The sequence below is a fragment of the Amblyomma americanum genome, chromosome 3 (genome assembly GCF_052857255.1).
Source record: "Amblyomma americanum isolate KBUSLIRL-KWMA chromosome 3, ASM5285725v1, whole genome shotgun sequence".
Classification (NCBI taxonomy): Eukaryota; Metazoa; Arthropoda; class Arachnida; order Ixodida; family Ixodidae; genus Amblyomma; species Amblyomma americanum.
Window position 1 is genome coordinate 213,295,798 of NC_135499.1, and position 12,460 is coordinate 213,308,257.

The 12,460-nt window shown below is 42.6% G+C and overlaps 1 protein-coding gene across 1 annotated transcript in view; it reads right to left on the reverse strand.

Moving 5' to 3' along the window:
- Positions 1-281: 281 nt before the first annotated feature.
- LOC144126023 (tyrosine-protein kinase JAK2-like) overlaps positions 282-12,460 on the reverse strand; it is a 32,644-nt gene continuing 20,465 nt past the window's right edge. Inside the window, exons 18-19 of the mRNA XM_077659901.1 lie at positions 9,333-9,502; positions 282-5,615 (exon numbers count right to left, since the gene is read on the reverse strand). Of these exons, the coding sequence (XP_077516027.1) occupies positions 5,336-5,615; positions 9,333-9,502 (450 nt within the window). The 3' untranslated portion in view covers positions 282-5,335. The remainder of the gene's footprint in view (positions 5,616-9,332; positions 9,503-12,460) is intronic.

Below are 12,460 nucleotides of genomic sequence, written 5' to 3' on the forward strand. Positions count from 1 at the left end.
CTGCCATGTGAAGCAATAGCTGCATGATGGACAGATGTGGGGATTACAGCAATGCGAGACTACTGCAACACAGATCACCCCTGACTGATCAATATGATCCACTTCAGAGGCCTGCCCAATGAGAATGTGCCAATGAGAATGAGCCAATGAGAATGAGCCATCTGTAGTCATGCGATGAGGTGGGCCTCGTCCCTTTGGATGTAGGAGCTGGCACTTCACTTGATGGGCACAGTACAACTATTGCTATTCTTTTTGGTGCAAAGTATGAGAATTTTCTTTTTACACAGTGGAAATAGTTCTGTTAATCATTATCACTCAAGTTGCTACATATTGCTAACCTATTCCGTCAACCCATTCAGTCATCCTTTATAAATGATATAGCACCAAAAGTAGATGTAATCAACATCATCCAGAAAAAAAACGGGGGCAACAATAGCAAGACGATGTGCATTCAGCACATTGATTGCACAGCGATTTTTCTTATTGCACCCTAAGGATAATGGCACGTCTACTGGATATACACAAGCTAAAACGAGATACAAAGTATAACTATTGTAGCAACCATCTTGGCATTTCTCAATCATAACAATTCATAAAGAAAATACCACTCATTTCTTTTTTCAGTACAGCAAGTGCCTTGCTGCGGTATATTGCAGTAAGTCCTTGTGGCATTCTAGAAGAGTGATGCAAAACTTTTAAAAACTAAATTCTCAAGCCTATAGTTGCATGAACTGCTTTAACACAAGTAACTTACTATAGTCGGATACAACTCAAGAACAAAGCAGCAGGTGCCCCTCAAAAGACGCCTTCCAGCCAATGGCGTCTACTGATTTTCATGATGCCACAGTTAGTCTGATTAAGCCGTGGTTAACCCTCTTTCACCTGCCACCTCCTGCCATGACAGGTTAGCAGGTCGAAGGTGATTAACCACAATGCAATGACAAGCGGTCGGCACCATTGACTAGAGGGTTTCCTTTGATGGGCACCTGTCATTTTGTTCTGGAGTTATATTCAACTATATTAACCTTCTGCTCCTATCAAACAAAATCAAAAGCAGTATACCCCTATTGCAGATGTTGGCAGCGTATGCACTAGGCTAGACTATGCCTTCAGTGCATAAAAGTGAGGCAATCGAGGCAGTTATATAATAAGAATATTAAACATTATGAAACACTTTCACACTCAAATTAACCGCATTCATCAAACATTCCTGGCATCACCAGATCAAACTCAGCTCACCCATACACTAGGCAAACAGCAATTCCAATAACACAAACTAAGTCAGTTGTTTTCAAATGCAAAACAAGCAACTTAGTAGGTTACCTTTGTGGCATAATTCACTACAATGCTTAATAGCAACAGTGGCACCATTCGGTATAAAACAGTTCATTTCCTTCATTCTAATCTGCTCCACAGTACACATATTACACAATAAAAAAATGATGCCATAAATATAAACGGCACTTCTGGCAACATCTAGATCACTACTATTTGCAGATAATATTAGAAGTTTAGCCATAAATGGTGCTCCTAGGTACAGAAACATGAAACCAAACTGCAACACTGATCGCTGAGAATGTACACCCCTTGTCAAAAGTAGTATTCAGGCCACAGCATTCACTTATAGTATAATGAATTTCCCTTGAATACTCCACTTAGCGAAGCGTTGAAAGTGCACATCAAGCAGCAAGCTTCTCCACCACGAGGAACCTTCTCCTTGCATTTAAATGCCCCTCGGTCTTTAATGGTGCTGTGATGGCACCATTATACGGCTCAAGCGAAAAGCCTTTGGCCTGAAGACTTTTGATAAAGATTGTACTTGCATGACCAGTGTTGAAAGCCAAAATGCAACCCCCTCCTTGCACCAGCAACTGAAATCAGTGCAAAAGTAAATTGCCTTATGCCACACCAGATGGAGTGCTTAATTTCACCTAAACAGAATCAGGTAGCACTTGCTGCATCAACTGCCAAATCAGTATTGTTAAATGCTTGAGCTGTTTCAAGAAAACAAATAGCAAATGCAATGTTTCTTTCAGCAAATGTATGCTCTTGCTATGACGGCTTCATTTTTCACCTCTGAAGTTGTGGTTATAAGCTTCACAATATTACAAAGGCAAGAAATAATCAAAACAAATAGTTTGAAAGCAAAAAATATTCCCCAATAAAAAAAAGGCCACCTGCAAATTTCACCTAAGCTTCCCTCCAATCCTACTAAACATGATACCTCACACAATAATCTTCTGAGTATACATACAGATATGTCTGCACCATATGGTTTTCAAGTAACATAAGTATTCCAAGACATCCGTAAAGGTAGTGTGCAGCTACGTACAACAAAAGTTAATGCCCTACAACATAAACATACATGAAGAACAAACAATAATAGATTTTTCTTCACAGGGATTCAAACCCTTCCAAAAACTCCTGCCACTCTTTTTAAACACGGACTGTAAGACAAGTCACATGTTCTCTCCACACAATTGCAAAGAGAGGAGCAAACAAGACATTTACTTAGACTGTTTTCAAGCATCATTACCATGTGATTCATGATTATACAAATTAGTGAGGGTTTATTATTCATAAGCTGAGAATTCATGATAGAAGTTCTGGTTTTCTTATTTTTCATAACAGTAGTGTATAACAAAATTTTCCCATATTTGCTGTTGTTAAAAGTTCCCTAGAAAAAAAAAAAATTCAGGGTTCCTAATTAACAGCCCAAGGCCAGCACTGCTCCAGCCAGCTCTAGTATAAGCAGAGCCCCTGAGGCATAGTGCTTAGTATGGTTGACACAAAGGCAAGCAGTGCACAGCATGTTTCGGCCTGACACAGAGGAGCAAGTTGTTGCTGATGACACTCCACGAATAATCACAAATTCACAAAATTAGCTAACCCTACATTTATTTCTTGCGACAAAGCTGGTCGCAACAGTGAATCCCACTCATGCAGCAATGCTCACTGTGCCTCTGCATTGCGATGCACCACTTGTGAAGCAAGCACCTCTTCTAGAGCATAAAGGAAGCTGTCTTTAGAGGCAGAAATTGGAGGGAGCTACAGATGCCAAAGTGTGGCGCGCCACGCTTGGACCCGTGAGAAGCCGCATGCGGCTCGCGAGCTGTGGATGGTTTATACAAAGACCTACATTTAAAGACCTACATGTCCTCATGTGGAGTGGCCACAATATAGGCTCAAACCACGGGGCGTGCGCTAATTAGTGAAATGAAAAAGTGAGCGATTTCTCGGGTGAACAATACAAAGCACACGTCCTCTAAGAAAAAATCTACTTTCTAGCAAAATAAATTCATAAACAGCATGCCTTCTTCCCACTTATAACAGAAAATGACTATCACTGATTGCCCCCAGCATCATAACTGGCAGTAATAGAGGTATTATAGAGTTTACTTTCCAGGTGGCCTTATATACAATTTTGCCAACCACACTGTTCAAAAATCAACCAAAGACAATAAAGTACAAATACTACAAACAACAAAGCTGCCAAAAATGGCGATGGCCATATGGGTACAAATATGCAAAAAAAAAATGGCAAAAAGGTTTCATGTAAAGGGCACGGGGAAGCAGATTAACAGGGAGCAAGAAAACAAAGCTCAAATAACAGCCTTCCCTATCATATCATGGCCATGATGACACGAATATTTAGTGCAGTGCACAAAACAACTCATCAGACATGCAACACACCTAACAAGACATATTTCACAAGCATGGAATATACGTGTCGACATTTTGTTGGCTATGATAACAAGCAATCCAGGAAGTGAACCTTCATACATTTTCCTCAGAATGCCCTAGCATGATAAAAAAAATCTCTGATGTTCTTTACAATACTTGTCATTCCCCCAGTGGTGTTCACTTCTTTATATTTGTGTAAACTTACTTTGATGCCTCTTTGGCATCTCTGCACCTCCATACAGCCTCGACATGTCCCGCGCAACTATTCATGTGTCTTACCAATGGGACATGCTGGCAGAGAAAAATAAATCGCAAATTGCGGGTTTTAACATCCCGAAGCGACACATCGTCTATGAGGGATGTCGTATAGGAGGGCTCCCGATTAATTTATACCACCTGGAGTTCAACGTTCACTGCCATCACACAGCACATGAGAATTTTTGTATTTCACATCCATCGAAATTCGGCCATTGTGGCCCACGACCTTGAGATGAGCAACTGAACGCCAAAGCCACTGAGCCACTGTGGCGGGTGCTGGCAGAGAGAACACAAACTGAAAGACCAACACTGCTGTTATGAGCCACGCTTGCCCATGTGTCATACAAGCAGTGGAGCCTAAAAGATCAAGAGAAAAAGTAAGTGCCCTTAAGAAGATGAATAAGCACAGACTTGCTCCTTCTGCCCTTTAGAAGGGCCCTGGAACACCTCTTGAAATCTCAGTCAAACACACCAAATAGGCACAGCCTATCCTCACAAGTGTCTTGGCAGAGTATTACGATTGTGTGAAATGCACACGGCTCATCAAGCTGACACAAAGTTACAGTCTTCCATAACTTCACAGCCCAAAGCATTTTGTGATGCTAGTGATCTTCCTCTTAAGCACGTCGACTGTTTGTGACCCCTTGTAAGCCTATGAGACAAGTACAAGACAAGACAAAGACATAAATACAAAGAGCATAAGAGCATGCAGCCAAGAAAATGGCAAACAAAAAGAAACATGCAATGTAGCTACATCGTATCGGTGAGCAGGATGGTTTAGTTTAGTTTATGGGGGTTTAACGTCCCAAAGCGACTAAGGCTATGAGAGACGCCGTAGTGAAGGGCTCCGGGAATTTCGACCACCTGGGGTTCTTTGACATGCACTGACATCGCACAGTACACGGGCCTCTAGAATTTCGCCTCCATCGAAATTCGACCGTCGCGGCCAGAATCGAACCCGCGTATTTCGGGCCAGCAGCCGAGCGCCATAACCACTCAGCCACCGTGGCGGCTTAAGGTGAGCAGGATGGATGCGATGAAGAGCTGCTTGAATGGGGTGCAGGTCAAGGTGACCAATAAGATCAGAAGAAATCAGACAGTTTAATTCTATTTACAGTTTATGCCATTAAAGAATTTCACGCACCCTGTATTATGCATCACCATTCGATGGTGCTGTATGGGTTCAACAAAAGGTGTTTCAGGGCACCTTGAATAGAAAACAATTCAGCCATTGGCAAAAAAAAAAAAACAGCCTGCAGGCACTACATTAGCCAAACAGTGGGCACGGCATCTCCGTGGCACCTTGTGCAGCAAAGGTGCAGAAAAGGTGCAGAAAGAGTGCATAAAAGGTGCCACAGAGGTGCCACAGCACCTCCTCGGCAAGAAAGGGATCTCAAAGGTTGTGCACCAGGCCCTTGATGTGGGTGAACCCTGGCCGCTGATGAGCATCAGTCGCCCAGCAGAGCAGCATCAGCTGGTAGATGTTGGTAGGACACTCAGCTGGGCAGGCCAGCCGTTTTCCCTGCACTAGCTCGCTACCCAGATTCTCCTGAGTGACCCCCTGGATGACGGGGTCCTCCCCGTAGGAGAACATCTCCCACAGCGTCACTCCGTAGCTCCACACATCCGACTTGGTTGAGAACTTGCCATACAGAATGCTCTCAGGGGCATACCTGCATCGTGTGAAGACGTCAATGCCTCTGTCATGTATGCTTACACAAAAATATGAGAAAGTGAAAAATGCAAGGAATGTCAGCATCATTCCTCTTCACAGGAACTACTGCGCGAACTGAATATCCACCAACGTAAAGCTCATATCTGATATTGTTAAAACAAATAAATAATGTGCAATGAGTGTATCACAGCTTTGTGAGGGTCACACAAGCTGTAACATATGCTGTAGCATTTTTGAATTAATGATGAAAGTATATTACTGCATTGGTAAGGTATTACCCAGTACGTTGCAGAGTTCCTTGTTGAGTACAAAGTATATATAATCAGCGTAAAATAAAATGGGAACAAGGCAACTGCAAAGGGAACAGCAAGACAAGAAGGTCTTAGCTTAGGGAAACTGAATATTAGCGAACTTGATATACACTTCAATGGTGTGAAGACCATTGTGTCAAAGTGCTAAGAAGAAACAAGGCAACTACCTAAACTATTTTCACTATTTGGCATTAGAACATAATCAAATGTGGCACAGATTTATTACTTTCTACGCTTATTTCAAAACTAAATCTTATTGTCATATAACATTTAGAGTTGCTAAGTAATTACAATTAATACCCTTATAAAGTCGCCCCCGCAGCACTAACTAATTGAGGAAAAAAGTGCACAAGTTTTTTTATGTCGGCATGTTCATAAAGCCCTCTTCTATGCAATAAAGCTATAAGTTGCTTGTTAGGTACCCAGTACTCATGGAAATAAGAATTCCAGCATGCATATTTACATGAAAATGTTTCTTTAAAAAAATACTTTAAAAAACTATTGCTTATGTACGTAGAAAAAAACTAGAGTTTTATTCCACTTCTCAATGTTTTAGGATTCATGTGCAAAAAACAGAATCATTCTACTGTCATTCGTTAGGAAACGCCAAGCGGATGAGTGATTGCAACTGCAGAAAAGTGAAAGCTGAAAAATGTAAAACTTGAAGGTATTTTTCCTCTGTTTGCCTCGTTTGTCGCCTCATATACTTTTGCTTTTGGCCAGAGAAATGTGGCATTGCAACCAATGGAAGCTCTGATTTTCCAATCTCTGCTATTCAAGGTGGTATTAAGATGGCGGTGTTCTGTTGTCAGAAACCCATGCAATTCACAAGGCACCAGGACCATCAGAACCGCGATTCATTCGCAATGTTGGACGACTACACACGAAACAAATGTAATTATAAATTTGCACTGCATATTTCAGTATGTAGTTCTTCGTCACCAAATAGATGAAGACCTGAAGGTTAAGAAAAAAAATCAAATGAGAAATAAAAAATTTTGACACTTGGCCATTTTAATTGCCGCGTCCCCCTCTAATGGACCTCTCCTGGTGAGTAAGAAAAGATTTGCACAAGTAATTTACGACTGGAGTGGCAGAAAAAAAAACAAGTAAATTCTTTGCGGTGATGGCTGTCTTCCACACTACTCCCAAGACTGAGTGGGAGCAGCTTGGCACTTCTGTTATCTGTGTGTCCTTCGTGCATTGCCATTCTATTGGTCTGGTAAATGGTCATTTGTGCTCAATTTTTTTACTCGCTACTGGTAATTCAGATGTTCCTTCATGCTGGGAGATTAGGGCTATAAGATGCGGTGCACCACTGGTGTTATCATGTGCCCGCAGCAATGTATATTGCCACTGGTGGGGAGTAGTATATTAAAATGCATTGAAATAGGACATTCGACTTTCATTTGAAAGTAACATCTTTTCAATTACATTATATAATAAAAATATTGCTGCCTAGGGACCACCACTTATAGATCGCCCCTTGTATCACTACTACAATAAAATTCATGCAACAAAGGTGATGTTAGACAATGTGATGATGTTGTGTACTGCTAAAATCAGCAAAAGGAAAAAAATCGATTTGCAAAGTTAGGCCACGTGTGAATTAGGTGCACTAGCAAGTCGGTTTTCATTTCGGTTCCAGTGTGCAGATCCTGTGCTGACGGATGGCAGTTGTTAAGTTAGCGATAATGGGTTAATTTCCATATTGGTCATTCTCTCCTTTCCATTTGTAGATCCCTGGGACTCCTCACACAACTCCTGGTACAGTGGTGCAGCGGTTAAGCAATGCACCACTGCCCTTCTATGGCAGGTGCTGCCATTGATGGGACTTGGGTTGTTTGGGTTGGATTGCAACCCAGGCTGCTCTGCCACCTGACACGGTGGGCAGGTTGCCTCCAGTCACAGAAATATTTATTTTATTTATTTATGGTTTGCACTAAGTCACCATCAGGGTGAGTCTGTTTGACCTTGTGCTTTCGCATTAAAATTGAGCAACAGCACACGATTTCCATGCAACCTAAAAGAGCATCAGATCGCTGGGGAACGCAGCCAAAGAATTCTTTGGTGATGAGGTTGCCACAGTGCCACTGCAGCTCTGGTATCTGGTGTGCTCAGCTAGTCGCCTTAATTGCGTGTTGGCAGCTCACAAATTTAACTGGTTGACCAATAAATAAGAGATTCCAAGGTATTTTTTCCATTTCCGGGTCCTGAAGTTAGGGGTTCAACGCATCCAACGTATCAACCAAAAGTCGAGTAAATAGAGCAAGCAGCAAAAGTGATGCTGCATCAATTAATCTTACTTTACTTCTGAGTCTTGCAGCTAAATATACAGAATAATATGAGTCTGACAGTTAAGAGCACCAAAAGTGTGTTGATCTCTGCCACAAGCCAACACCCCAGACCAAGATTTTAATACACAAGACATCGGTAAAATAACAATTACTTGAAAAGAACTGATGATTATTTTGCATGCTATCCTCGCATCACTACAAAGCATCCGATGCAGCTTAACTACCATCACAAAGGTAGGATTCCAGCCATAACTCAAAATATCCAAAACTCATGATGTGATCTGCAAACTCTGCTCAATGATGTCTTTTCTTGTGGTATATTTTTTCGGTAAGTTAATGTAAATCCCAATATTTTTTCAGTAAGTTAATGTAAATCCCATTAATGTTGGCACCAGCAGTTCGTATGTCACACTTACCAAAACAAAGTATGAAATGTTTTGACATTTCTGCTGCACAGTAAGCATTTCAAAGGGCAGTGTAATTTAAGCCCGTTGGAAACAAGTGTTACTAGTGCTCATGACCATAGATTTTTAGAGACTATTAAAATTCTACTGTCTGCAGTGCATATATTCAGCCTTTAATTTCAAGTTCCTATAAGCTTCTGATGTAACTGAAGTGGACAGTTTACATTGAAATAAAAGTTACAGTTCTGTTTGTCTGTACCCCAGAAAGGCACGCTAAAAAAATTGATGGTTGAATGCGCAGTTAGACCAAGTCCTAATTAGCTGCACTAGCACTATGTGGCCATTGTTTTGCACTGTTTATCGTCCACCTGCCACCTAAGTCATGTGACTGTGTGATGTCACCACAACCTCCCAGGTGTGCATATATATACACCTGGGCAGGTTGCCCAAAACCAGTGGGCAGGCTGGTGGGGGCAGGCTTTGTGGACAGGCTTTGTGGGCAGCCTGCCTCAAAGAAGGCATCAGAAAAACAAACAAACGAACAAACAATGGCTAAACGTAGGGAACGGGCACTAAATATGCTAGCGCATGAAAACGGCATCATTTAACAATGGGTGCATCTTCCGACCAGAACTGCACTCTACATTTGTCACGAATTCAAGACAGGAAACTGATGAGGCTGTTTCAGAAAAGGCTTTCGTACCACTTCATGGGCAGCTTGCGGGTCTGAGTGCGAATGTAGTAATAGTGGTTCACTGTAAACTGGGCGAGGCCAAAGTCACTGATCTTGACCAAGTCTTTGGAGGCCACCAGGATATTACGGGCTGCCAAATCCCGGTGTACTATGTGTTTCTCCTCCAGGTACTCCATCCCCTGAGCAGAAAGAAATTGTGAACAATTTCTGCATAAATGTGGTTTCACACAAAATTTGAAACATTTTGTATAACAATGTTTAAGTTCGTTCAGGTGGTTTAACGTCCCAAAGCGAATCAGGCTATGAGGCACGCCGTAGTGGAGGGCTCCAGATAATTTTGACCACCCTGGGTTCTTTAAAGTGCACTGACAATGGACAATACACAGGTCTCTAGCATATTGCTTCCATCAAAATGCGATCGTCGCAGCCGGGATTGAACCCACGTCTTTCGGGTCAGCAGCCGAGCTCTTATAACCACTAAGCCACTATGGCGGCCAATAATCATTATGCATGACAAAGTTTAAGGGCCCAGAAGAATGCAGAGCAGACATTTATAGAACAAGTGACCATAAGGTGGTGCTGCATGCAATCGAATCCCACCTTTGCTTTCATCCTCAAACAAAAAGAAAAAAATAGCATAGCATGATGAAACTTGACCCCTTCTATGAAGGGTCCAGTGCAGCCATTCAGGGCAAGTTACACAAAAAGAACTTGGACGATGCATCAGCTATTCTTAAGAGTACAATGCGATAGCATAAGAGGTCCCTCCCGCGCAAGTACTCCTTCTCTTGTATAGATTCATAAATGGCAGGGAGTTCTCATACTGGCGCAGTGGTGCAGCTGTTATGCCATACACCACTGACCCCGTCATGTGGCTGTTTCAAACACAGCCATCAGTGGGGCCTGTGAGACCCAGGCTGCTCTTCCTGAGCTCCTGCAAGGCTCATTTCTGCAAAGATAGTTCACATCTTAGATAGTTCTTTGGGAGGCTGTCTATCTCTCCACCAATATGCTGATGAGCTGATGGTAGGTAACAATTGCATTGAATTTATCTGAATTAACTTCACTGCCACTTGGCATGAGGGCAGGTTGCCCATATCCCTATGGGCACGTTGCGATCTTTTACATGACAGATGGATGGATGCCGGCTTTATATGAGAACGAGACCTCTACTCAAAGCACTACTCAAAATGGCCACCTAATCTCTAGCAAGTGTTGTTTCATCTATGGAAATATGTTATAGAAACACTGTTTTCACTTTTGCAGTGATACCTCGGTGGTCTGAGGCATCAGCTGGGCAAGCTACTCAGTTTGCGTTGAATTGAGTTTGAATGCAGCTTGGGACACCTTAGGAAATCATCCTTTGGCGTCAAACATCATGAATTCAGAAGAATGTTTGTCCGAGTTTGCTCAAAATGAGAGCTAAGAACATTTTACGCTTAAAAACAATTTCTTGGTGCAGTTCAGTGCACTTAAAACACAGTAATATTGCTGTGTTAACACCGAGGGGCAAGGCTGTAATTGTACACCTGATGCAAAACCTCTGCAATGATCGCAACCACATCCGAGGAGGACACTCTGGTCTCTGCCACGCACTGTGAGATTCAGAAATTCAGACAACTAGCAACTCCAGAGGCAATGGATGGGCTGTTTCGGCAAGAGGACATTCTGGCATCACATCCAGCAGTGCTGGCGTAGAGATTGGGAGGCTCACATGGCCCTCCTGGCTGCGACGCTCTCCCCACAATTGCAATTTTTTTTTTGCTGTTTTTCTTGCACCCGTGCGGATGCCTGTTCCATGAAGTTCTGTCTTTTGTTTGGTTCCTTTATTGCGCATCTCCCGCCCGCAAACAAACAAAAAAGCACACACACACATACACTGTTCTTTTGCTGAGCCGACTGGCACGCACTACTAGCATTGAGCAAAACTTGTCAAAATATACCTCCTGATGCCCGCTTGGCACAGGGAAAAGTCTGTTTGTTCGTGATTTCATAGGTGCACAGCATCAGAGAAATGATGGAAGAGAACACAAAGGGATAAGTGCTGACTGACATTTCTTTTCCACCATGCAAAATGTGAGAGGGAAGACAGGAAATCTAACAGAATGAATAGGTATTGTTTTGATGTGGTGTATGTTCTTAGAAAATGTTTAGTCACTGCTGATACTCCTTCACAAGCGCCGATAACAGACAACACGGAAATAGCAAAAAATTGGTGCGGCTGCTGCCCTATAGTCCTATGCATTACAAACTGAAGAAGGTCTTATGCTCCTCTGTAACCAATGCTGAACTGCTTGGAAAATAGAACAAAGCTACAAATTTCCTAGTGATCTTGGTCACAAGGAATCAGGTGTTTCAGTCGGGTACTTTCCGGCCAATAAAAACATGGCACCTCAGGAGCCTTCAGCTATGGTCACAATGGCCAGGTAAGGAAGAGAGGTTCACCCATCTATTCACTAGGGATATGATGAATTATCTTTAATGTATTTAGTATCAGTCACGTTGACCGTACTCTCGGAACACAACAATCGAGATTGTTGAGGTTGACTGTTCTCAAGATAACGCAAAGTTGTCGATGAAGTTGCTCGAGTTCTTAAAGGCAAGAAACGAGACCTCTGATGTTGTCTAAAAAGGGGGGATGTGGTGCCAAGCATCCGAACGTGACTAATAGCAGCTTTAAGTCGAAATGCAAGTCACGGGACAAGTGCCAATGCCTTGAATGTAATGTCACCATTGCTGTACTTAAATAACGACTGGAATAATTGGAGGGAATTTTTCCCTAGCTGACTGGCTATGCCGCTCATCCTTGAGTCGCTACACAGACAGCGGCTGTATGCTGCTGCAACAGGGAGACACTACAGGGGTACGACAGGGCTGTAGCTTGATGCAAAAGAGAAGTTGCATGCCCGCATTCATTTTTTGGAGGCGTGAGAAGCATGACAAACAAATAATAAAGTGCCACTGCATAAAACCGGCATTCACATGTGCATAGGAAGAAAAAAGCCCATTGATCGCAGCCGAGAAGGACGCGAGCCACGTCCCCGCACCTGCGCTGTCAAATAGGCGAAAGGAGCCTATTTGGCACCTTCAGTGCTGCTAGGTGTTTGAGCTTTTTGGATTTAGGAACACACCGGTTG